Below are 27,402 nucleotides of genomic sequence, written 5' to 3' on the forward strand. Positions count from 1 at the left end.
AATAAGAAACCTACATGAATGCCAGCCTCAGCCTATGAGGTCCTACAGAAAGTCCTCAGATACATGATCTTAAAGACACAGACAGGAGTGCTCCCAGTATCTGCTTTATTATGGAATAAATGTGGAGCATGAGGAGACAGATAACTGATACAAAAATTTCCTGCCACAAACACCTGCACTACCCAAATGCTTGTGACTTGCAAGTCAAAGCAATCTTTGAGGAGACATCTTGTCACAAAAAGACTAACTCAGACCCAAAATGAAACATCTCTTTGTAGCACTCTTGCCTCAAAGAGAAGCACTTGCTCGAATTACATCTTTTCGACTGCTAAATGGATCCATGGCCTTTGCTTCTAAGTTCTTGTAAAGTCAAACTTCTGCATTCTGTAATCTACATTCCTAATTATGCACACAAGCAAAGTTCTCGGCATTCAGTTGTACATCTCCAAATGAGTTTTCTTTCTTCTACTGTCCTAAAAAGCTGATCTCAACTTGCAAGCCTATTAATTTTTTACACTTTACCACCACAATTCTCACTCCCACGTTCAGTCCAGTCTTGCATTCACAGCACTCGTTTTGTGCCCAGCTGTAAAATCCCAGTTTCCCTGTGTGTGCAGCTGGGAGCCCCAGCACCTTTGGCAAAGACAAACTGTACTCAGGTTTCTCGTTGCTACTTTAATCTCTTTGCAGTGAATTATGCTTCTCTCTGTGCTCTGGCATCCATGCCACATGCAATTTGAGCACCATGTAGAGTCTTGAGCCTGCACCCAATGTGCTGGCAGAGCCTTTACCTCAGATTTCTGGCTGTGCTAAAAGTGTGCCCTACTCTGGGACCCACATGGCAGGGTCAGTGAGCCCCACACAACTTTCAGCAAGCAGATATCTTTACCACATTTCTTTCTACACAGCTGCATCTTTACTTCCATGCTCTGTATCAGAGCCTTTCTCCCATCACGATTCCTTGCCCATGTCTCATCCAATCCAACACAGCACTGCTAAAGAAAAGAGAAAGACTGGCAGGCTGTCAGTTTCCCAGATAGATTTGGGAACTCAAACATATTCTGCAAGCTACTCAGCCTATTTATAATAAAGTTTTCATGACAAACGTTGTAAGTACAGCTGTACTCCATGTCTGTCCTACCACCAATGACTGTAACAGGTTCTACCTGTTCTACCGGAAAAACTTCCACTAGTTTCTTTATTGAAATAAGCTCAAATGACTGAAAAAACCCCAACAATAAAACCCCAACCAACCAACAAAAAATCCCAACAAAACAACATAACAACCCACCAGTGCTTCTCAGAGTAATGAAAACATTTGTTCAAGATGTTACCATTGTGAGTAGAACTTGATTTTTAGGAGTCTCTCAAAGACTGAGAGTTGGGGAGATTGATGTTTTCAACAGTAAGAACTGGAAAGTAACTTCACAATCAGAAGAATCAAGAATTGTATTTCCCCATTTGGAAAGTGGAATGCACCAGAAGAACATGACTTGCAATAAAAATTACTAAGTTGGCAGCACAACAGTAGAAACACACTGCCCCAGGCCTGCAGTTCTCACCTAACTGCAGTGTTTCTCCTCCCATCAAAGGCACTGTACAGCCCGAAGTCACACAGCTGAAACTACACACCTTTGACAGCTGTTATTGTTCAGACTTCTGGAGTGGAAATACGGCCACCAAAGTTGTTACTGTTTAAATGTGCATTTGGCTGAAAGGCAGTAAAATTATACAAGAACAGAACTACTTGGAAACTTTGATTTACAACAAAATCAACTTTCTTTACTTGTCAGTCCTTCAAGCACTGTTTTATTACTATTCACATAACCACCGCTGCCACAAAAGCATCCATACAACAGGTTTAAACTAAAGGTTTGCCACAACTCAGTACTTCCTTTCCAACAGCAGCCAGTGAATTGTTCTTACACTCCTTCCACAGCAAGAGCAGAGAATACCTTCAGGGATATGTACGGTACTGCCCCAGCTCCCAGCAGTTCAGTCTTTGAGACTTTGAAGCTGGAGGGTGCTTCTGCACAGTCCAACATGAATCTGTCTAAATGATCCCTGGATCCATTCAAATTTTCATCATCCTAGTGTACTACGGCAGTGGCTTCCACCATTGAGTTTATGCTCTCAGACATGAAAGAATCCTGTTAGATTTCTGAGGCATTACCTGAATGCCTGTGCTGACCAAGGGTGACTGGTCCACAGTTTCCCAACAACTCTTTGAATTCTTACAAAAGAGATAAGGTGTGCTAACTTCCATTTTTGCAGTATTATGCTAGATAGTGTATAAAAGGTGCTTAAATTAGCATTTAATCAACTTCACATTTCAGTTTTGTGATCCTCAGGTAAGTTCAATTTCTCTTCCACAGCCTGTCATTGTTCATTTTCCCTTTCCTCCTTCAAAAATCTTGTTCTTAGCATGACTTATTTTATATCAGATCTCTTTCTTTCAAGGAAAGGTTACACTGTGGGAGCCTCTTTTAATAGTGAATGTTGCAGTTGAGCTAGCTTTTGCCTTATTAACTTAACCTTCCTTGCTCACAATTTTTAGCAGTTGGTTTTTTTTTTTCCTCAAAGATATTTTTTCACCACTGTTCTTATGGTTTCAAAAATAATGTAGAGGCTAATTTGGACAGGGTGGTGCCCAGAAACAGGACAAGGGGCAACAGGCACAAACTACAAACTCAGAAAGTCACATTTGAATAGGAAGAAAAAATTCTTTACTTTGAGGGTGACAGAGAACTGGAGCAGGCTGCCCAATGAGAATGAATATTCTCCTCTGAAGTTATTCAAAACCCACCTAGACATGACCCTGTGCAACCTGCTGTAGTAAGGGGGTTGGACTAGATGATCTCCAGAGGTCCCTTCCAACCCAAACTGTTCTGTGATTGTGTGTTACTGTCTTTTCTATCCTGTGTTTTCCAACATGACTACAGCTTTCTGAAGGTGTTTTTCTTATCATAAACCTGAAACTTTGTATTAAAAGTTTAACATTTTTAAAATTTAAATAAACATCTCCAGTAGTAGATCAGTTCCTCCCTCACAACATTGTTTTACTTACTGTTATTCACCACCTCATTTATATTGTTGTATTATGTTGCAGGTGAAAGCCAGCTACAGGTAAGCAAAATCAGTTCAGCAACTATGCTTAAACACTTCTTTGGACAAAGAGCTGCTTTGTTTACAGTAATATTACCTTAGTTTTAAGATCTTTACCTGTATTTGTGTGCATGGTTGTTTTAAACAGCTTGAAAAATCAAAACAACAGAAAGGTAAGTCCTGCTAAAGCCCAGTTGAAACTCTTCTCAAGAGAACAGCAACAGACTCCTAACTCAGCTCCCGCTGATGAAAGATCAGGCTTTTCAGCACAGAACGGCTAACTGTGGGAAAAGCTGAAGCCACACAAACAGATGATTCTCAGCTAGAAGTCTGAATGGGCAGGAGGAGGAGAAATCTGTCTTTACCTACACGTATTAAGTGACAGTTAAACCTCTGAGCGCAGTTCCTGAAAGGCCAAAGAGAAAACCATTTAAAATATTTTTATGACCACTGTACACCAGGCCAAGAACACTAGAAAAAAAAGAACAGGAAATTATGAGAAGCCTACAAAAAGAAAAATGGGTATTTTGATTCCTGTGCTTTTAAAATTATTCTTTTGATTGCCCTGAAAATAACAGTATTCTGAAAAAAAGAAAGTAGGAAAAATAATTTTTACCATCACATATCACCTTGTTTTTGCCAGTCTTTGCTTTTTATAACTGACATCACTTCTTACTGGGCTTAATTTACACTTAAATATACATTTTATTTCATAAGGGACAGCTGAACAAAGATGACACAAATTTAAAGGATGTTTAAATATACAATCTCACTTATCACATCTACAGAACTGACCAAGTACTGAAAAAAAAAAATATATACATACACCCACAAGTCTCCAAGCTTCACTTATCACTGCATACTGTAGTCGATTCAGAACAAAGCCCTCGATTTCTCTGTTTAGTTTGACAGGAGACTGACCAATCTTCTTCATCAGGGCATACGTTCTCTCTGTTGTAGAAGGATCTGTTTCTGGATGAGGGACAATTTCAACCAATGGCACAAAGTAAGGTGGATTTACCTCAGGAAGAAACAGAAAAGAAGAACATCAGCCACCAACAGGACAAGTTAATAAAAATCATCATTATAGCTGGCACTAGCTTGGATAATTTCAAGTGAACACAGCAAGCCTGACATTCAGACCTTGGAAGACTTCATCAATCCAATAAAAGTGGGTGCATTAATTCAAATTAAAAGAAATAATTAAACTTGCATAAATCAAACTCTGTTTAACTCCAGCAAAATTCATGGAGCTATGCCAGAGATGACAGCACTCAAACAATACTAGAAGACTTTATTCTGACTTGTGGAACTGCTCAATATTCAGGCTGCTTCTTGCTGTAAGACATATGGTCGCCACCTGTCTTTCCAAATTAAGCAAGGCATTTCCTTTTAGACAGTCAGGAACTTTATAAGAAAAGTATTGCTAAACACCACCTGTAAGATGCAACACTTAACAGATAAGCAACTACTGGCCCAAGCCTGTAAATATATGCTAAATACAGTAACAGATATCACATAAAACATACTTTGAAAATGTTGCAGAACAGGTTACCTTCAAACACTGTACTTAGAAAAAAATAAATTACCTCACCCTGACTCTTCCCAAATGTAATTTCTCATCAAGTCCTTTGTGCTATGTATTTTTGAAGTAAAAAACAAAAAATCCTAAAGAACATCCTGGAAACAGCTAAAGTTCTTCAGGTCATAGTGTTACTGACAGTAATGCTGCATGCCTGCTCTTTCCAAAACAGCAGTCCTTCAGCTGAACTCTTATAAGTGTTAAATTCAGCTCTCCATCTAGTTCCAGGCAATAGAAGGAGCTAATATATAATAAATTACTGACATTTAAATAATTAAATTTAAAATTAAATACTGACTCTTTCATCATGCTCCCTAATCGTCAACTACTCTTAACTGTGCTGCTGTAAAATGCAAGTACGGGATTTAGTCACAGGAACGTGTAAGCAGCCTTTCCTCCATGCATGTTCCTTCTTTTCAGTATTTACACAGTTCCCTTTCCTGCACGGTTGGACATTTGCTCTAACTACTGATGTGACACACTTCATTCCTTTTAGAGGGCCTTGTGTCCCAACACAGCCTCTCTCACATCAGGATCTTTGGCAGTGCCACCACCGGCGCTGAGAGCAGTGTGGTGGATGGACCCAAAGCAGTGCAAGCACTAAGACATTCTCCGAGGCTGTTCCGACCCTTAGGTATACCACAGGTTCCAATCAGAAAGAGGGCAAGTTAAGTGTTGAGAGAGACTAAGGCTATTAAAAATTTCTTCGAAGATTAGTGGTGACAATGATCTTATTGAAGTGTTCTATTTCATGAACTTGGACAGGGAGCATATGGGTGTGTTCATGAGCACACTGAGGAGACACAGGAAGACAATTTTTCAGGAATGAGATAATAGATACTGGTAAAAGCTGACAGTATCTATTATCTCATTCCTGAAAAATAGGGAACATAGATGAAATAGGGAATAGGGAAAGTTTCTAAAAATGAGAAGTACTTCAGGGAACAGAAGGTCACCTTACTCTAACAAAGTGACAGCTAAGAAAGGAGATGACAAAGAAAACACCGAAAATAATTAAGTTAGGCAAAAGCTGTCAACAAACATAAATATTAATTTTAATGGACCAGTAATAAGATTGGAACAAAAATTAGAAGACACAAACAATTTCTAACAGGAGTAGTGGAGTTAAAAAAAGTAATCTGAGCGAGTTTAATGCAGTTTTAAAGTTATTTGACTGCAGGGATTCCTGTCCACCAGGGGACTTCACTCAGTGGCACAGTCTCCTCTAGCTCCAGATTTCTAGTTGTGCGAGCTAGCAGGCATACACAGTATATGAGAAAAGAACCACCCTGCAGCAGACCTCTACTGATCCACTGCCTGAAACTGCTTTCAGAGAACAGCTGTGGCTGTTTTGTATTGTAATGTAAGCATTGTGTGCATTTTTACATTTTTATCATACAGCTGTGCTGTGGGACTGCTTTTTTTTTTTTTTTTTTGGTTGTTTTGGTGGTTTTTTTTTTTTTTTTTTTTTTTTTTTTTTTTTTTTTTTTTTTTTTTTTTTTTTTTTTTTCCCCTGTAATTAATGAACCATGTTAAGCAAAGGGATGAGCTGCTTCTGCACTTTGGGAATTTCATTTCATTTAACCTCAACACCCTCACCCATGCCAGAGGCCCTACAACTTTAGCTTTTAATTTTTCTGGTATATCAAATTCCACACTGGTTTTCAGTGTCTTGCAGAGCTGCTTGCTTCCTGTACCCACCAAATCCTACTATTGTGTTCAAGATCTTAATAAAAAATAAAATGAAAAAACCACCCAAAGCAAACAACTGCTACAAAGCAAGCATGTTTCCTAATGCAGATGCAGAAAGGCCCCTGGAAGAGTACACTGGTTTACAGCTTCTTTGGTACACTCAGAACAGCTGAGTGAAGCTGAGATTACTAAGAAAACAGTCTCATTTGGACTGCAAAGCCCTTTTGGAACAATTATACATTTTAAGGTACTCCAGAGCATTCGCTTTGACAAAATACATATCCTTACAACAGAAACGTAGAAAATGTTTATGCAGAGACTAACTGCCTTTCCAGATCTGATAAAATCTGGTTTCAGGAGCGGCTCCTATGAAGACTGCACTTCAGACTAAACAAAATCAACTGGTACAGACCAACTTGGGAAGACATTAAAAAAGAGTACAGTAAAACCAAAGACTGACAAACAATCAGGCAGCCACAAATATGTTAAAAAAAAAGAAATTGTATAGTTACTTAATATAGAAATGTTAAAAAGACATTAACTCTTCCCTTGCACTAGAGAAAATTACAACCCTGGAAATAAGAGATAAGGAACTATTGAATTTTAGACTGGAAAAGGCTAGATCTAGGCACAGACTTATTTTGAAATGTGACTTCTTTAATAATTAAAATGGACTGAAAACTTATTATACAGAAACAAACCAAACCAAGCCTTTTGTTCCCCTTGCCACCCAAGCACCCCAAGCCACAATGGTGGTGGCGGAGAGGTGTCAGAAAGGCACTGACCAAATGCTTTCACACTACAGCATTAGGCTACAGGTAGCTGTAGAGACACTACAGTAAAGTAGGGCTGTATTTTTGTATTCCTGAGCATTCCCAGGGAATTGACATTTACTTTACACTCTGAGGGATGCCCTGGAGAGACATCATGTAGTTACCAAATGGCAGAGACCAGGGCAGCACCTTTCCTCATGATAACAGTTCTCTTAACTGATCAGCTGACCACCAGACTAACATTGGCTTAAGAAATTCATTGGCTTCTTGAATAGTGGGAAATAGAAGCAGTAAGAATCCCAGTGATGATCAAATTAAAATGCTCTTCCATGCCAAGGAGAGATGTGATAAACTGCTGTCTGGCAGTTCCAAACAGACCTCTACAGAAGCTCACAAGTGCCTTTGACCATTTTGAGGTTCTCCTGCAAGCTCTAGTCATTCCATTTTTGCATCACGGCCCTGTCGCCATTGGTCATGAAGCATGCAAATTCAGCTCCAAGTCCAATTCGTTCCATTTCATAATTGCTTAATTCCTCTTTCAGGAACCTGAAGCAACTGGAGTCTAAATTTCCCATCTTTTATCAATATAGCCTGACAAGCACATGCAGCTCTGTGTTTGGATTCTTACTGTTACTGAACAGAAGAAAGTAGCAATGTTACAAGTTAGTACCCAAAACACAGAATTCCTACATTTTGAAAGCCAGTAGTTTGAGAAACAACAATATAAGCACAACAGCTCACACAGAACATATCTTGAACCAACAGTATGCAACATGCTACATCCTCTCAATTTTGTAGATTAGTGCTGCTGCTTACAGAATAACCAAACTACAGCTTTTTTGAAGAGCTGGCCCTGCACACTAATAATGGCACACAAGAGCCCCAAATACCCTTCTAAGTCTTTCAGTCTGCAGGAAGGAGTTTGGGATGCAGTTTACACAAAAAGTATGCCATCATACTTACAGGATGTGACACGATGCACTGCTTAACATGTTTAAGGCCAGTGAACAATTTGCTGGGTAGGAGACAAGAGGTCGAGCTGCTCAAGATAACATTGTCACCCACAATAAGATCCAACTGATTGAAAATCTTCTTTTTCAGTTCCAGATTCTCTGGAGTACATTCCTTGAATAAAACAAACAAAAAAACCCCCAAAACAGTATTAGAAGTCATGTAGTTGAATAGTATCTATCCATACATCTCAGATTTCACTGATCCCATCCTAAATTGCTACCTAAGAATTCAGCACAAACCATCTATTTTAATCAGCCTAGATATGCCAGTGAGCCATTAACACAAAAATATCTTCCCACAGTTAAAGAAATGCAAAGGCCAAGAGTTTATGTACAGCAGGAGATGGACCACCACATCCTACAGGACACTTAACCCAAAAGAAAATATTCTGCTTTGTCTAAAATACAGACTTTCATTCACACAGGGAGATAACAAAATACAAAGGCATAAGACCTGGTTTCCACTTTTTAAGAGAATCTCACATGATAGAAGTCAATATTCTCTCTCAGACAAGATGGAAATGAACAGGTGTATCTCAAAAGAAGACAAACTTACAATTTCCTATGAGAACTAGGAGATTCCAAGGTACAGCACTGCAACCTAGAGTTGAAATTAATGAAGATACTTAAGCATTTTAAGTGTCAGGGTCACTGAGAAAGACTTATGAAGACCATCTGAAGAAGGATTAATGCTATCAAAACTTCTTCCAAAGCTACTGAGAACATTCAGCTCTGCATCACTGAGTGAAATTTCACGTGTGGGCCAAGAGCCACAACCTACAGTCACTAGATTTCCAAAGTTATCTCCAGGAGATGCCTGAAGGAGAGCATGCAAAGATCCACTAGTCTGGGAGGAGAAGGACATGGGATAATAACTACAGTGAATCCCTATCCCAAGGGCAACAGAAAAATCTTCAGCCTGCGAGAAGAAAGTGAAGGAAGAAGGCCAGCCTGTTTTTGAGGGTTTTCAGAAGAGTTTAAAAAAATACAAACAGGATCCCAAAGATGCAAAACCGCAGCCCTTAAAACAAACAGAAAATACCTGCTCTTTTCCAACTCTAACCTTCTCTCACCTGTCAGTACTTCATTCTGTCCTTTCAACAGAAAGCTGAATTACACATAGCAAGGTTAGGGGAAAAGGCTACACATTCGACGTAATCCAAAATTTACATTTAACATCTGCTGCTTCAGACAGACTCTGTGGCAAGAATGCCCAGAGCCAAAATTTTTAAACCAAAAAATGTGTTAAAAGTAATTTGAAGTCTTAAAAAATAAGTTGCATGGAACAGTACTAAAGGTTCCATGATGCAGAAGAGATAAACAGGGTCATTTAAGAACTCCAGATAGAGCCCGAAGTATTAGATGGCCTTATCAAAACAAAATGATACTCTGCTCACAGTTCCAGAATCCTGGCTTGTTGGTTACGTTTAAATAGTTTCTTTTAGCGAAGCCAAAGATGACGAGAACTCTGCAGATACTGTTCAAGCTAATAAAAGAGCTCCTCTGAATAGGTTTGTGAACTTGAAACTCTAAGCTTGCTCTCACATCAGATGATAATCAAAAAGGCAAACTCAAATCTGCTGGAAACTCAAACCTGCCATGGTTACGTAAGGTTTCTGAATGGGCCATTCGCTTGGGGTTTCTTGTATAGTGTCACAATTGTATTCAGGTTGTTGGACCACTGCAATAAAGTTTCTGTTCTCAAGCATGCAATTATTTTCTCAGAGACACCAATTCCCTGAAGAACAGGGGGAAAATTAATCTCTAAACAATCCATTAAACACAAACCTCACTTGCTGTCAATTATGGAGCCTGGAGAGGTCTGAAGCTATTCTGTTTACCATGAGAAAGAGAAGATCAAACAGAGAGCAGATAAGATATGGGTTTAAAGCTACCACAGTTTCTCTCAAAGAATCAGTGCAAAAAGGTTAGCATGCACCACTATGCATTTTAAGTGACACTGTATATTCCTGTGCCCTTTTCTTAGGGAAGATCATACAGTGAACAGTAAACCTTTATTCAAAGGCCTGGTCACCTAATCAAGGTTGCTAGAAATCTGGCTTCCAATTTAAACTTTATTAGACATCTCCTAAGAGCCTGATCAGAACATGACAGCTGTTAATTTTTAAAACCCATTTCCTGGAAGTGTTGTATTGAATTAAATGCTTAGATGTAATAGGAATTACACTACTCAAATACATGTTCGGAGAACACACAGCAGCTACTTGAACCAGTTTATGAACTCTTAAAGAACCACACAAAGATAAACACGTGCTAGACTCCCTCCATAGCTAACTGATACACCACATGGTGACTGAGGTCTAGTTGCCCCTAATTAAGAAGCTGCACTCACATGACACAACCCCTGAAATACCAGTATATGGAAAGCCAGCGAGATTTATCTGTTTAAACCCAGTGTCTCTGTGTTTTGTATAGCCTTTCTCACCATGCCATCCACCATCTGTGCTCCCACACGCATCCACACTCATCTAAATGCACAACTTCATTTTCCCATATTTAAATGCTGGCATCTCCCCAGGTTCATCCCATCCATTCTAAAATATGCAAAGGTAGCAATTCCTCTGTAAATTCTAGAAAAACACCGCCCAAAACATTATCTTGCAAAATACCTTTTCCTTATACTATCAATGAGAATTGCTGCTGAGTAATTTATTAATACTGGGAGGCAAAAGAAACAAAATATAGCCTGAAGCAAAGCCCTGCAACACAGTGGTATGGTCCTAGAATAAGTAAATATCCTACACAAGCAGTATAAGATGAAAGCCAGATATTCAGCATGCAGAAGGTCAAAGATTAGCAACCACTCAGCAACAAGCAAGCCACTTTCTGTAACATCATCTGAAGGTGCTGTCACAGGGAGCAGCATCAAGCCTTCACAATAACAAGTATGGAGTCTGATGGTAGTCACCTGCATTAAGAACTGATGAATGAAGAAGTCTGAAAGCTACAGCTGCACAACAATGAATTCCTACCTCCTGACTAGATGCTGTCTGCTGCAAATTCAAAACATAAACAAGAAAGTGTTTCTGCCCTGGCAATCTTAATATGAAGGTTTATGATAAAATGTACATTCCTCCCATTGAAGATCTGTCTTGAGCTCTCCTCGACCCATCTTCATTGCAGGAGTGTATCCTATACCATTGGATTCTTCCAAGTAGATTTTGGCCCAACAGGCCAAAGTTGTCCCGCCTGAAGTCTAGGGCTATAATCCCAGTTTTTGTCTTGCTTCTCCTCTTAGGATCCTCAGCTTCACCATTACATAGTCACTATAGCCAAGATTTCCCCCAGACCTTCTCATCTCTAACCAGTTCTTGTTTGTGAGGTCCAGCACATGTCCTCTATTCTAGTCCTCAACCACCTGTGTTAAAGTTGCCATGAATGCATTCCGCAATCCTTCTGAATTCTCTGTGCTGTCCCGCCAGCAGATATTGATGTGGTTGAAACCCAGCCATGAAGACATGGGCCTGTGAATGTGAGGCTTCTGAAGAAGGCCTTTTTTCCCTGATCAGTGGTCCATAGCAGACATCTACCACAAAGTCTCCCATACTGGTGGTCCTGCTAATCTTGAGCCATAAGTTCTCAACTGGCTCCTCAAACAAACCAAGGAAGAGCAAGAAACACCCTACTCCCCTCCCACAGCTTTTCACCTTTGTCTTGTACCACCTAACCAACCCCCAAGAGTTGCACTTCACTGTCATGCCGCAGCTGCTACAGCAAGGGCATCCTGTGCCCTTGCCCAACCATAACTAAGGCAGAAAATTATTTTCTAGAGTTCTGCAAAACCCCTTTTCCCAGTAAATTCAGTAAGGTTTTAAGCAGCAGGCAAATTGTTTAGAAGCCATGACCACTTTGACTGCAACAAGCATGCTCCTCATCTGCAGTTTAAGTGAGGATCTCCAAATGTGCCACAAGCCTCTGCTCTGTTTACACACACATAAAACTTACAGCATTTTACGGAGCCTCAGCTTGTTAGTGCTGTGATTTAGCTGACATTTTTAAGGCACTCCTTTAAAACAGTTCCCAGAGTCAAGTGACAGCAATCCTCTCTCAAAGAATGAGGCCATAGCTGAAGTTTTCAAAGCACCAAACTATTCCACAAGCTGGACCCAGACTGTCAGCACTCCTGCAACAGGAACCACATTATGTCCATTCTTTTGTGGGAACATAAAGAACTTCACAGGATTAAGCAACAAAGAGTTCTGCATGTCAGAAAAGAAGCTTTTCTGAAAGCTTGGTGCCTAATACATTTCTACAAATACTTCCATTATCTTCTATAGTTATAATTCACTAGAAAAAGAACTTCACAGAAAAGACAGGCATAATTGTTTTACTTTCAATCTAGCAAGTCACTTGAGAGTGTTTTATTTCTAAAACAAAGCCTGAATAATATAAAACTACACAAAGCTTTGGCCTGTGGATTTTTATACACATAACCTGAATGATGTTTAAGACAGACATTAAAAATACCTGAAAAGGAGACCTGCAAATTTAATGAAATTAAATAGAGATTTCATATCATTATCTATAGAAAGCAACTGTACAGTCAAATACAATCATTCCATAGATTTTTACCACATCTAAATAATATAATACAAGATTCTTGTAAAAGCCTCTTTGAAAAAAGTTCACATGCTAAAATAAGCTCTCTGCAAATTAAACCCTGCCATTTGACAACCAGTTCTGTCTCCCTCAACATCACTGGCAAAGTTGAGGTTACTGAAGTTACCAAAGCAAAATTCCATCTATTTGCTGCATCTTGCATATAGACTGTGTTTCAGTCACCATTTTATTGAATCAACATCAAATTACGTTTTGAGCCAAAGAGTGTTTAAAATACTATCATCAGTATTTCAGTCCTAATTATTCTAATTTTTATTTAGGCTTTTGCATTGACATCCTGGTTTGTTCTGTTCCGGCAGGGTTTAGGTGTGTATTCTGGAAGAGTGAAGATGTACCTTTTATTAAGGAAACTTGAGTTTTTTTCTATTGTATTCCCTGTCAGACACTAAAGTGCACTCTAGTCAGTAAACAAGAGTCACACACATGAATCAGGGGAACTACACCACCTGCAATTAAAAAAACATGACATCTGGACTGCAGAAGCTGGGAGTTCAGCTAGTGAAACAAGCGGAGACAGAGAACTGTATTTTTAATATTAGAACAAATTATTAAATCAGAGTATCAATTTTGCTTTTGATATTATTGTCAACCAATAGAACTTAGCTCAAATATCTGCTTTCTTCATATATTGAATAGGTTTGATAATTGCATAAAATTCAAAATCATTACATATTTCAAATGCAAATACTTGACTTCAAGTATTTTGGACTTTTCCATCATGCTCCCCCCAAAAATAGTTTTAGATGCATATTTTGAGGAAATTTAGAGATGGATGGTATGTGCATCTAACAATATACCAAGACAATATTAAGACAAGGTGACTCAAAGATGGTAAGAAGGAAACATATTTACTTCAGTCTCTTTTCGTAAAGTGTTGCTACTCTCCTTGAAGTTAAAGGCAGGGCCAGCACCTGGGTTGGAGGCACATACACTTCTGCATGGCTTTGGGATGAGACACACACACTGTATGGAAGGAGACCCCAGGCTGTTGCACACCTTTCAGTGCATTGTCAGGATTTTGATCAGTAAAAATGAGGTAAAAGGAGGAAAAACAACAGCAACAACAACAAAACCCAAAACAAACCACCACAAAACCCCTGAAACACTTGGATGTGAGGCAAAAACCCAACCCAGTGGGATACACAGAGGGGAACAGGAGCTGATCAGGCTGTCTGCCCCTTTCCCACAACAGATACTCATTCCACTAAGTGGGTACACAACTTCCACCCAGACGGTTTCAAGCTCATGAACAAAAACTAAATCATTAACAAAAATATCACTTGCAACAAAAGCCCCCTTAGGTGTAAACCAACTCTAGTTAGTCCAAAACAAGCCACACAACCTTGGCAACCAAGACTTCTATTTTGAACCTGAACTACCTTACTAACTACTGCTATCCTGTAAGCCAAGGGTAAAAAGGCATAACAAGAGCCGCAGCTCCTTTAAGTGAAAAGCAGACTGGCCATTTGTTAGGAATGGGAGGGCCACATTATCAGCATGTGACAATTATAAAAAGTATGAACAAAGTACAGGCATGCACACATCCCAGGACTTCAGTTATAGACTTTCTATGGGTTATGTATGCACTAGAGCAAAATGCTAAACGTGGGAGGAGAAGGAATCACACCACAAGAGAATTTTAAGACTAAGTTACCGCATTTTTGACAGACAGTTGTCTAGGTATGAGTGATCCTGCCTCCCTTTGGTCTCATCACTAGATGAAGAAGCTTATTGTAAAAGCAGTCATAAAAGATCAGGTAAAGCACCAGCACTTTCAGGCTAATCTAATTTTGAAAATAATTTAGGGCTATAAATCACTTTAGATCTAGAGCGATTATTTCTTATTTGTCTTGAACGTATGAGCTCATAGGAGCACGAAATCAGATGCTTCATAAATCACTACCTCTTGAACGACATAAAAGACTGTTGACTGCAAGATACTGTGCTGAGGTGAAATCCAGCACTTGGATGGAAACATTTTGTACTTTCCTATGTTTCATAAACATACTCTGTTAAAGAATCTGACCAATAAAAATATCAAGTTACTGCCATTTTATACTGTTCAGAATAAATGACTGAATTACAAGTGTCCTTTCAACCTTTAGCAGAAAAAACCAGGATCTGCAGAGGTACTAGTTTTCAGAACTACATTTTCTAAAATAAAACTTGCAAATCTAGGAGGGTTTGACGGGTTCTGTGAGGGGCTTTTTGGTCTTTTTTTGTTTAAAACAAATACAGGAAATGAAGATGTTTGCTTCTTCTCCTGTTAGTATCTCGGCATGAAAAGATCCATCATTTTCTATGATCTTCACATGTCATATGAAACTTTCAAGAGAGACAAGTCGATCAGGCTGCTAGAGATGAAGATCCTTTTTGTTCCCTCAGGAAAGGGCAAAAAGATCTCAAACTAGTTGACTGACATCCTCCTCCCTACATCTTCTCTCAAAGTACGAGATTTTCCCTGTTTTCCTCTACCTTGATCTCATCCACCCTGATAAATAGGGAAAGTGATCTAGGAAAGGCAATGGAAACACAATACCACCCAGCAAAGGGACCATGGAGCAATGGAAGAGAACCTGAAGAGCAAGATTAGTTGTCAGGCAGGATGACAGTTTTGGCAATCACAACCTCCTGAAACAGGGACCAAAACCATATTCAAGACTGTAATGGTAGATGACACCAGCTGTTAAATGCACAGAATAGATGGGAAATAAATGTTGGAAAGTTTGGAAGGATGTAAATCCATTCAGCGGCAGCACCACTGCAGTGACACGGGCAAGCTGTTTACCTAAACACCATGTTTCAGTTCAACTCAGACACTGACTTCATAAAATGTTTTACAGCAATTCTTTAAGATCTGATCATTTTAATATTTAAAATTAGAAAGAATTTTCTCAAAACTTCTACAAAGACAGCAAGCCAGGTCCCATGCCTAAAACCTGCTCCCTCAAAAGCCAAAACACAACTTCTGGTGCCTCAGGCCAGTGTTTAAGCTCTGTAGGGTAAAATCAGGCCTAAGGTTATATTCGCTCAGCTGAGAACAAACAGACCCATGTTTGTCCATCCAGGGCTCAGTGGAGAAGAAACCACGTTACTGCAATGCTTGCACACTCTGCCTGCCAGCAGTTTTATTTTTACAGCAGTCTGTGACTAACAGAGCCTCCAAAGCAGTATGGTCTTCCAGCCTTTGAGCTCAGGGCAGCTGAAATGATATCTTCACCCACTGTCTGCAGACATTCCCTCACCCCCAGAAGTAAAAGGGCTCTTGAAAGCTGTCAGGAAAGTCAAACAAAAGCTTCGAGTAGAAACTGGTAGACAGTCAAAACCTAATTTTTATGACCAGAGACAGAAAACACCTGTTGTCAAAGCTCCAAAGTCAATGCTGGTTTTGCACCCTGAAGGCACCACCAGGCTTTTTGAAAGCTGTCAACACTGTTTTCTAAAAATATGTCTAACTGGAAAAGATGAAAGAGCCAGCAAGATCTGAAAGATACCAGGTTGAAAATCTATTAGTGTCGCTATCACCAGCTCAACAGTATGTGCAGGTGTAATGAGGGGAGAAGAAGGGGGAGAACATCCTCTCTTTTTAAAGGGGTGTGCAGGAAATTAAGATACTCTTCTAAGGCTTTTAGGTAGAGTTCTTTTAAAGGTAAAAACGATAAATATGTCAAGAACACAAGGTATAAGTTAAAAGCTTAATGTCATCCCCTTGCTCAGTCTGCTGTGTTCAATGCCACAGCACAACAGAAGGGTTCAGAGATCACCTCCCAGTCACCTTTTGTGTCCATCTTCAACCAGCCCAGACAGCCCTCACAACTCACCAAAATGCACAGCAACTCAGGTTTCAAGAGTAAGATCTTAGCAATAGTTAGACATTTATCTTTCTCTGACAGATAGTAAACTTTACAGTTTAGTAAATTGTTGAATTTAAAACCTTTAATTTTGTTTTACTAGCGTTGTGGTAAGAGATCATACAAGTGCTGCACTGACTTCTGTTTCAATTTATATTATTTATGAACTAGACATATATACACTAAAATCTGGTTTTAATATTCAAAAGAGTACTAACATGTTCAATACCCAATAGCCACAAAAGTCATCACATATTTATGCAGGTAAGCTAAGAGCACAAAAGTAAGAAACATTTAAGTCACCCATGATAGTCCCATGCCAGGAACATTACTGTACAAACATATCCATTAATTTATCTGCATGGAGTTTTCAGTTAATGGAAAAGTTATTTCAGAATTAAAGCTTTTAGTGATATAAAAACTTGCAGTGTACATTCACCTACATGCTATAGGTTATGCACTTATTCCAAGTAGCATAGGAAAGTTCTGAGAAGTGAATGTGTGTGAATGCTCAGATTGAGAGCAAAACACCGACTGACCTCCTTCTGAAGTTGCCCTAAAGCACACTAATCAAGACAAGCTACTTCATGAAAATGCTCAGGAGAGAGAATATATAACCTTCTAAAAGGTTTAAGACATTACTGTTACTGTTTTCTTCTCAGTCATCCTAATTATCTCTTGCACCTTTTCCCCTTTTGTATCTTCACTGACTTAGGAAGTTCCATTTTTTACTACTTTATCCCATCTGTTTTGTTATGTCCTATGAAAACTACATAGAAGGCAATTAAAGAATTTACTCATGAAGGGCAAACATCAAGAAGTTTTTTAAAGCTTTAAGTGGACTTCTTCAACAAAGGCCAGATTTGAAAAGAAGTTAAGATTTAACCAACTGAAATCCAGGGTAAAGAAATGCACGTCTCATGAAAATCTTGAAATAAGCTAATCAGTAGCTTATATCATTAACCATGAAAATTGAGTCCTCTATATTAGACTAAGATTAATGCAAACAATATTTTATTTTTTAAGTAACAGAAAGTCAGAACACCCGTGCTCCTAAATTACAGTTAGTACATTTTGTCCTTCCATGTTCATAGCTGCACTAAGCAGCATTTCTTAAATTTAATATGGTTCAGTCATAAAGTAGTCTGCTCACTGCTGAAATAAGGCTGTGAGCCTAGATTGTTTCATTCTATTCCACCACCGTCCTCCAAGACAAAATTAAAGTCTATTTCAAATAAGTTGCCTGCCCACTTCCACTGTGCATTTGTTAACACTTTGAATCAAACTACACTTTAACGCTATAGTTTGGAGAGCTGATACAAATAGTGCCAACCATGTTTCACACGTATGACTTGTTATCCATGGGCATACTGCAGCTATTTTGTTTATTTTTATTGATATACTAAACAACTACATGTTTAGAGACATCAAGAGGGCTAAGGGAACATAAAATAGTGCCAGAAAGCTGGAGTACACTGCTGCTGCTTGGAGACTACCAACACAACACTGCTGTCATCAGCTATGTGAAAGGAACACACAGGTTCTCGGAGGCGCAGGCTGGTAGGACAGGAGGCAAGAGACTGAAGCTGCAAGAGGGGACTTCCAATCAGATATTAGGAAAAAGTTGCACAATGACAGTAATGAAATATTGTAACAAGTTACCCAGAGACCAGAAGTATTTATCCAAAACTCCACTGCACAATTTCTGTGCAGGTTGATGCAAGTTGGTCCTGCAATGGGTTGGGCCAGATGACTTCCACAGATTCCTTCTAACAAAAAAAGACTTTGATTTTGCAATATTTGGCCAAAGCCCATTTTGTAAATTAACTGATAGTGGTGGGGAAGGATGCAGCCCTTGATTTAATCTGACATGGCATGCAAGACCTTGTTCAAAAATCTTAAGATTTTGCCAAAGATCCGCTCGCATGGGACCAACAGCATACCAACAGCAAACTCAACATCCCTGCCAGAGCAACAAGATCCAAGAACTCCATCACAGCTATGTTCAGCTTCAAAAGAAGATGGTAAAACAGAAGTCAAAATGCTAAAGAGATACAAAGTTGGCATCAAGGAAGATCAATCAGATCCTCACAGGTAGCATATGGAGAAAGTAAGGACATTATAAGGATATACCAGGTAGTAAGAAATGCTTGAAACAGCAAAAGAAAACAAGAACTATGAGAATACTGGAAACAAGAAGGCAGCCCTCACAAGCAGAAGACAGGAAGAACAGTCAGCTCTAACTCACTGGAACAGGCTGGCCAGTGCTGTTTCACAGATAGCTGTGCCCTTTATCCATTCATAAATGACCTGAAAGCTCATGAAATTTAAGTTGGCCATCATTATAACCGCCACAAACATTTGCAGAAGGACTTTACAAGACTGAGTGATTAGACAATAAATTTGTAAATTAAACTCAGTAGAATTAGGCAATACATGCATGAACATAATACTATGAGCTCAGAACTAACAAGTTCCGAGCTCTTTAGTGAGGGAAGATTAAGATACTGGGGGTGACAATAGATAGTTTCATGCTATGAAGAAAAGGAGTGAACACAAAACGGTGTACCACTGTGAAAAACTAGAGTATATTCACATGTTGACTTCTGTGTGAGGCTTTGCCCTGCCTCCCATTCTCTCCTCCTCACTTCAACAAATTGGAAGGAATAAAAGGTGCTCTTTCAGTGGAATTGTTATTAGGAAGTCTGTGCTCTTTCAGTTCAATTTGTTATCAGGGTTGTGTCGCAGCTGATCAGACTGGGAATTTGCAGCCCTCAACGGTGTAAGTTGTAAACTCGATTACAGCACAAATACATGTAGAGACAGCTAATAGTACAACACTGGAATAATACTGGGAGCCATATAGGGTAAAAGATGCCAATCCTAATGAAAACTCATTCATACTTTATCCCAGAAACGGTCCCAGATAAGCCCATTCTGTGCACTATGTCCAATCCAGTGAGCATATTAATAGTTAAGCAGCCACAAACTATCAGGTCTAGCAGTTCAGCTTGTTCTCCATTCCAATTTTAATTTGCAGCACAGATTTCAAACATATATATCAACCCTTGTTTTAATACCCTAACACTCTAGGATAGCTGTGCTTGGCTACAGCACTCCCTCACAGAACAGTCACCCCATATGTCATACTCCCTGCCTTCATTAGGTACCTGGAGAGGAAAAAACACATTTTAGACCCAGTTCTAGAATGTGTGGCACTCCCTAGGAGATAATCTGTCCCCCAAAATCTCCTGCCAACCTTCACTTTACATTCATCTTTCTACATGGAGGTTAGCAATTCCCTCTCAGCTCAGCTGCCAGCCTCTCCCCTCATAACTCAGAATAAACTTGCAAGGACTCTAGTGTAGGAAATTCAGCAAAGAGGCATGCTCTCCCAGGTCAGGATACCAGGCTAGAAAGAACTTTAAAAAGCATGACTATATCCTTATGGGGTCAGGACGTCGAACTCTCCAGTGCCTACCTACTGCGTAGCACAGCTTTTAATCATCTTTCTGAACCATTTGCTAGGAGTAGGCAAATCTTTGCTTACCTGAATGAAAGTAGCACCCTCTACTGCTGCCTTCAGGTCTGTACAAACGCTAATGAGAGCCAACTGCTGTTCCGCACTCAAAGCTCCTTTCAGGACTCCCGACTTCTCCATCTCTTTCATTTGTTTGCTGACAGAAACAACATAGACTCATTTATACACTTTATCATTGTTAAGCCACCATCAATTTTAAAAAACCAACTTCTTAACAAACCATGTACTATACTATTTGTCGTACCACTGCACACATCTATATTCAAAAATATAGAAGTTAATTTCAGTCATTTCTCTTTCCTCCCCCATCTTATCAAAGGTTTTTCTTCTCTTCAAGCACAGACAGCTCCAAGATCTACATCTAGATGCAAGACTGTCACCGCTTCAAATTTGTTTTAATTGGTGCACAATCAGCAAGAGGGGGTTTTTTTGCTCATATTTAATGGGAAGCAAGGTCCTTTTAATATACTTCATCTACTTTTATACAGTTCTTTTGCTACAAAGCCTCACTGAAGGAACACCTGTTTACCAGTACAGAAATAAATAAATACATTCAATACAGTCAAGAGTCCTTCCTAAAAACCATGCCACTAGTTTGGGTTTTTTTAATGACTACAGAACAAGTGTTGAAAAATTCAAATAGTTACTAAACTTGAAAGGAATGTTCAAGTACACACCACAGCTGGGACTGGACATGTCACTTCTTCAGAGAAGGTCCTTGCAGTTCAAAGCCCTCAAACATCCAGAACAAGCAAGCCATTTTTCAAAACCATTATAAGCAAGTTAGAGGAACAATGGCCACAGAAATTAGGTGGGATTAAACTGTCTGATCACAATCAACCTTAAGCTCTTTGATGTAGTCCTTATCATGGTTAAATCGGTTCCATTTTCATCAAGACAGAACTCCTCTGAGCCTTTGGTTATTATTCAGCAAAGACTGCTCATCCTCATGAAGACATGAGGAAAAGAAATTTATTCTTCCTACCAACCTATTTAAGGACACGGCAAATGGATGGCTGAAAACAGACTTCTACTTCTTAAGCAATTTATGGCAAAGAATAGGAAACAGGGATCTTCAGCTCCCTTTCCCAAGGTCACAGGGAATATACAGCATCCTGGGCAGAAACTTCATCCAACACTTAAGTTTTCTAACACTAAAGGTGCCAGTGCTTCAACTGGAAAGAAACAGCTGCCCTAAGCTAGAGAATCCAAACTTCTGGCTCCCTCACACCTTCTGAGGCAAGATGAATAATTGAAAAGGTCTTTACTATCTGTTCATTAGAAATTCATTTCCCTGGTGTTCTTGCCCAAATCCAGCATACTCTTGCTCACATGCTTAAAAAAAACCCAAAACAAACTAAAAACACCCACAAAAGAAAACAAAACAAAAGTTACATTTGAAGAGATTATATCAGAATTACTTCCTTCTTTGAAGAAGAGAGTGAAGTTCTTGCTCACTCTCATGGCAATAGTACATTTGCCTCATTCGCCCAGCTTCTCCAAAATTACAGTATGTGACTGGTGACTGAGGGATTCAAAAAAGCTAGAGTCATAGACTAAGAGATCTAGCTTCTCTTTTTCTTCCCCAATCTCTTACAGAAGCTTGCAGCATCCATCTCCTGTTTCATATCTTTCCTTCTCTGCCAGTGATAACCATCCTGCATTTCTATTTTTCTGTCATAAACCTCTAACAATACACTGTGCACTCAGAATACCATTTCTTAGTTAACCTTCAAAACTACCATCTTCACCTCTTGAATCTGAGGCTGGATTGATTTTTTTTTAAAACTCCTTAACAAAAAACATTCTTTCTAACATAACCAATCTTCACATTAGCCATGCATTTAAGTCAGTTAAAACATGGAGTGGGAAACATGTGCTTTACTTGAATTTTTGCTTTTCTTCCTGGGAAATTTTAATTTTTTGCACCTATTGCCATTCTGCTTGTTTTGTTCCACAAAAAAATTTTAGTCTTCGAAACACTAAACCATCTTTATAGTTCCGTGGGGTATTAGACACAAAGGTTTGTACATACAGCAGTGCACCACTGACCTCTACTGGATGACTTTCTAATGAAGACAGCCTAAATTTTTAGGGGATCATCCCTACGATGACCCTAGATTGAGACCATTGCAGCCATGTCCATAGCTTCACTCTGCAGCTGTACTGCGTGTGCAGCTCAGAGAGTTTCACTCAATACCTGTAAGGTCTTTGAAGAATGAAGAACTCACACCCATAAGAAAATACTACTTCCTTTTTGAGCTTATGCTTCATCTACCTCCAGAGTTTTACTGTTGTATCTGTCTGCCCACCGCAGCACTATTCTGAGAACTGGGCTAGTATTTGCATCAGGATAAGGCATCCAATCTATGGGAACACTCCCAATCACATAAAATGCCAGGAATGCTTCTGGTTACAAATCCTGCTCTAAAAGTCTTTATAGTAGGACCCCGAAAACAATGTTAACACTTATCTTGTTCACACCCCACCTGCCTCACCTTTATCCACAGTCACTACTGGGCAGTTGTATTCAGCACACACTATTGCGACCAGCAAATACTTAACAGAATTAAGACCGCTTAATCACAACCATATTGCCCACACTAACAAGAAGGGAAGGAAGAGAACACCAGCCCTGTTCTTCACAAGTCAAGCCAGCTGCTGCTGCCCGAAGACTAGAACTATTCACCAGTCAAAGCACTGCCATCTAGTGCTGTCTGATAAATGAGGGTAGTTGGCATGGTGAAAACAAACCAACAAACCAAAACATCACCGGTCCCATATACTTAGCCTGAGACAGAACAGACCAAGTAGGTTTTCTGTAGCCAAGCTTGAAAGCTTTCATGAAAGGAGATTTCACGGACTCCATGGACAACCTGTTACTCTGCATACCAGGCAAATATGACCACTATCACTGTTCTCAAAACTCAACTTTAGTAATTATACAAATCACCGTTACTGAAATCATATGTTCCAGCTGCCCAAGAGACTGGCTACCAAGCAGAAACGAGGTAAAAAGACATTTCCTTTTGGAGGTGTTTTCAACTCAGTCAGACAGAACAGTCATACAGAACCTTTGCAAAGGTGGAATCTATCCCCATCCAAAGCCTGCCAATTGTGTTCTCTAGTTAGTTCTTCAAGTGAAGCAGTTTTGCCAGCCAGTTAATTGCACTTCTGGGCGTGGTGGGTGGGCAGAGATAAAATCAAAAGGTAGAATCAAGCCTATGATTTAGCGCAAGTTTGTTATCCCAGGATCAGGCACTCAATATCAAACTGTGTTCTAAAAAGAATCATGCAGTTAGAAGTTTTCCCCTCAAAGGAGATACACAAAACCATCAAAGAAGACCGAAGCCAATCTGCATTTTGCCCTTGATATATACAGTACCAGTACAACAAAGCAAGACATAAGACAGACTGGAAGACTAAGCCAATAAGCCTGGTAATTAATCAATCTTTATCAGCAGAATAATTATGTCTAAAACAATAGCACAGTAACTACTTGGAAAAGTTTACATATTATAAGAATTGTAAATTTATTTTTGGCAGAGGGGCATGCACTGAGGCATTTCTGTATCCTATGTTTTAGGACAACTTTCTGGAATAGGATACTACTTTTTGTTCTCATTACTTCAAAATTTAGCAATCTTGCATTCAAACCAGAATCACACCTATGCAGAAAAAAGCATGCTGGATATGAAAAATTACATTTCCCAAGGCAGGCTACAAGAGCATGTATTCAGTAGGTCCAGTGTGGTGTAAGGGTGTACATTAGTTTGGTTTCTTCAAAAGGTTGTTTCATTAGAGAAAACCCTGAGATGTTCTGTATTTATATAAAGGCAATCACTTACGGGTCAATACACTAAAAGGCAACAACATAAAATAATTATCACTTCTGCCATCAAGGAAGTATCATCTTCTTTTAGAAGTGAGTGTTGCTTACTACTCAAATCCCAGTTTTATTTGGAAAAGGGAAACTATAAATAGTCATCTGTACACTTCAGTTTCTAACTAATAAGTAGTACCTCCATACACTAGAAGTCTGAGCTGATACAGTGGAATATATATGTTCCAATACTAAAACAAAATAAACCACAAAATCCCTAAGTCTAAAAACTTCCCTAAAAGTATTTGCCATTTGGAGGGAAAAAGGAAAGCAAATTACATCAAGTTCAGAGAACCAGTCACCAGCTGGCTCTATCAGACAGACATTCCCCAGCTGCTCTCCTGTGAGCAAACATTACCTGCTCAAGCTCCAACTCTTACAGAAATATCACATCAGTAACTCATTGTGATTTACTGCACGTTGCGTGCTATGAAATGAGTGCAAAGAAGTTTGACCATATTTTGATAGATACAATCATTAAAATAGTGGTTGAAGAAACTGTGTAGCTTGTATTCTTGTCACAATGACTATGTTTTCCTGAAATTGGCTTTTTAACTGGAGTGTTACAATAGCCAAAATATGTAAGTTAATTCTAAGTTTTATAAGTTAAGAACAACTTCAAAACCTGCCTTGAACTCAACTGAACTTGCCTTGAACTTATCATAACTTGGATCAACGGGCAGGTGCCTCCTCAGCAAGTTCACTCATGACACCAAACTGGGGAGTGGCCAATACCCCAGAGGTCTGTGCAGCCCTTCAGAAGGACCTCGACAGGTTGGAGAGATGGGCAGAGAGGACCCTTCTGAAATTCAACAAAGGCAAATGAAGGGTCCTGCACCTGGGGAGCAATAACCCTGAGCACCAGCACAGGCTGGGGGTGACCTGCTGGAAAGCAGCTCTGTGCAGAAGGACCTGAGGTGGACAACAAGCTGTCCTTGAGCCAGCAGTGCCCTCGTGGCCAAGAAGGCCACAGGGATCCTGGTATGCATTAGGAAGAGCAGTGCCAGCAGGTCAAAGGAGGAGATCCTGCTCCTCTGCTCGGCCCTGGTGAGGCACATCTGGAGCGCTGTGTCCAGCTCTGGGCCCCTCAGTACACAGACAAAGACACAGAGCTCCTGGATGGGGTCCAGCAGAGGGTTATGAAGATGATCAAGGTGCCAGAGCATCTCTCCTACAAGGAAAAGCTGATGGAGTTGAATGTGTTCAGCCTTGAGAAGAGACAACACAGGGGACCTCAACAATGTCTGTAAGCATCTGAAAGAGTGGTGTCAAGAAATGGATCCAGGCTCTTCTCAGTGGTGCCAAGCAATAGGAGAAGAGGCAAGAGGAAGAAACTGGAATACAGGAAGTTCCACCTGAACAAGAGGAAGAGCTTCTTTACTGTGAGGGTAACTAAACACTGCAACAGCTTGCCCAGAAAGACTGTAAGGTCTCTTTCATGGAGCTATTCAAAAGCTGTCTGCATACTAGGAGCTTTAGAATACCCTGCTTAGCAGGGAAGTTGGACCAGATGACCTCCACAGCTCCCTTCCAACACTACCCATTTGGTGCTTCTGTGAACTCCTACAGGAAAACACATGCAGGCACAGGCACACGACAGTACAGACCCACTCAAATAGCATTCTAGCCTATTACACATGACATTCTATGCTTCAAGTTTTCAAGCTGAAAACCTTGGAATGCTAACATCCTCATCTTGCTATTAGAAAAAGGAAAAATTTGGGCAAGTGCTGGCTTTAGTAATGAACACCACAAAACTGCCAGTTAATAATCCAGAATCTCATCATGGCTACCACTATGACAGAAAAAAACCCAAAAGTTTGTGTCATCTAGGTGATGCAAAGAGATGTTTGGCCTAACATCTACCTGGAAAGTAAAAAAAGGGGATGGATTTTCCCACCCTCAATTAAAAAATCGAGGCTTTTTTAGCAGATCTCACTAGACATGGACATACTGTTTAACTTCTGAACTCTAACAACTGAACTGATTTACAAGGTGTTCCTGAAGTCACTCCTGTTTGCTTTAAGGCTTGTAACAGAAAGCAATCAGGATGCAACACACCACAACCTCTTTTCAGGTGCACCTTACACCCCATACAGCTGACACACAAGCTGATATGTCACTCCAAGCATCATGAAGTGAGAGCTGATGCATTTAGGTTGATGCTAATTGTGAAGTAATCTGAAGTCCAGCATTAAATGCTGATACAGCAACATAAGATTGCGCACAGAATCACTTTATAAATGTACTTTCATCCTCTCTCACAGGCAGATAAAAGCTGTATTTTCATGCCCAGCAAGAAGGGGGGTGCATAGGACCAAGCAGACATGTTCCTTCTAACACAAGAACTAGGGGTCAATCAAAGGAACTTAGGAGCCAGGTTCAAAACAAACACAAGGGAATGGCTCCTCACGCAGCGAGCAGTAAATAATCTGCAGAACACAAAGTCCCTTGGTAAGGAGGCCACAGAAGGATTTGTATCAGTTCAAGGGAAGGTTAGAGAAATACTTGGAAGAAATCCAGTTAAGAGTGACTGAATAGGTAATTAACTTGTTGGCATTTAAGGCTGGGGGAGGGGAGCAGACAGGCAAAGACTTGAACTTGTAGCTCTTGTAGGAACAAAAGCACGAGGCTTTATCCACAGTGCCGCGGGCAACAGAAGAGGGCTGGACTCAACTGGTGCCAGTGATGTCACCTTCACACCCTCAAATTGGCACTCCTTCTATAGATGCTTCCTACTTCAGCTATAACTGATCAATGACACTAGCAACTTGTTCTCCTAGGATGTAAAAAGACCAGTTGGAGAGTTTAAAAACTAGTTATAAAATGCTAATTGTAGCAGCAATCCATCTTAACCTACCTCCACTTTGAAAGGGTCTTTGTTGCCTTTCTGTGCAAAAACTCTTATGTTCACATATTTTAAACCTAGCCTATAAATAAACTAATGGTGGTAAGCATTATTTTAAAAAAACTAATTTAAACTTAAAGTTTTAATAACTTAAAAATTAAATTTCTCTTCAGAAGTGTCAGTGATACTTGGAAGCACAGATCTTCTGATTTTAACTTGTACTTCTAAGTTAAAGCCTTCTTGAAAACCTAAAATCTACGCTTCCTGAAATACCAAGATATGGCTACTTATTCCTAATTACAAAAATCCCACAGTTTCATTCCAACCCCAGTTATTTCAAGTCAGGTTACCTACCAAATATTTTCCAGTGCACTTGTTAGCTGCTGCTGTGCAATATCATAAAGTTTCACTTTGAAGCCTCCAGCAGCAAACACCATGGCCCAGCTGCGACCAATGAGTCCACTGGAAAAAAA

General features: G+C 39.7%; 1 protein-coding gene across 1 annotated transcript in view; it reads right to left on the reverse strand.

Annotated features, from left to right (window-relative positions):
• CRYL1 (crystallin lambda 1) overlaps positions 1-27,402 on the reverse strand; it is a 49,549-nt gene that overhangs the window by 19,454 nt on the left and 2,693 nt on the right. Inside the window, exons 2-5 of the mRNA XM_040056808.1 lie at positions 27,284-27,391; positions 20,208-20,334; positions 8,116-8,277; positions 3,932-4,126 (exon numbers count right to left, since the gene is read on the reverse strand). Of these exons, the coding sequence (XP_039912742.1) occupies positions 3,932-4,126; positions 8,116-8,277; positions 20,208-20,334; positions 27,284-27,391 (592 nt within the window). The remainder of the gene's footprint in view (positions 1-3,931; positions 4,127-8,115; positions 8,278-20,207; positions 20,335-27,283; positions 27,392-27,402) is intronic.

This window comes from Hirundo rustica, chromosome 2 (genome assembly GCF_015227805.2).
Source record: "Hirundo rustica isolate bHirRus1 chromosome 2, bHirRus1.pri.v3, whole genome shotgun sequence".
Taxonomy (NCBI): domain Eukaryota; kingdom Metazoa; phylum Chordata; class Aves; order Passeriformes; family Hirundinidae; genus Hirundo; species Hirundo rustica.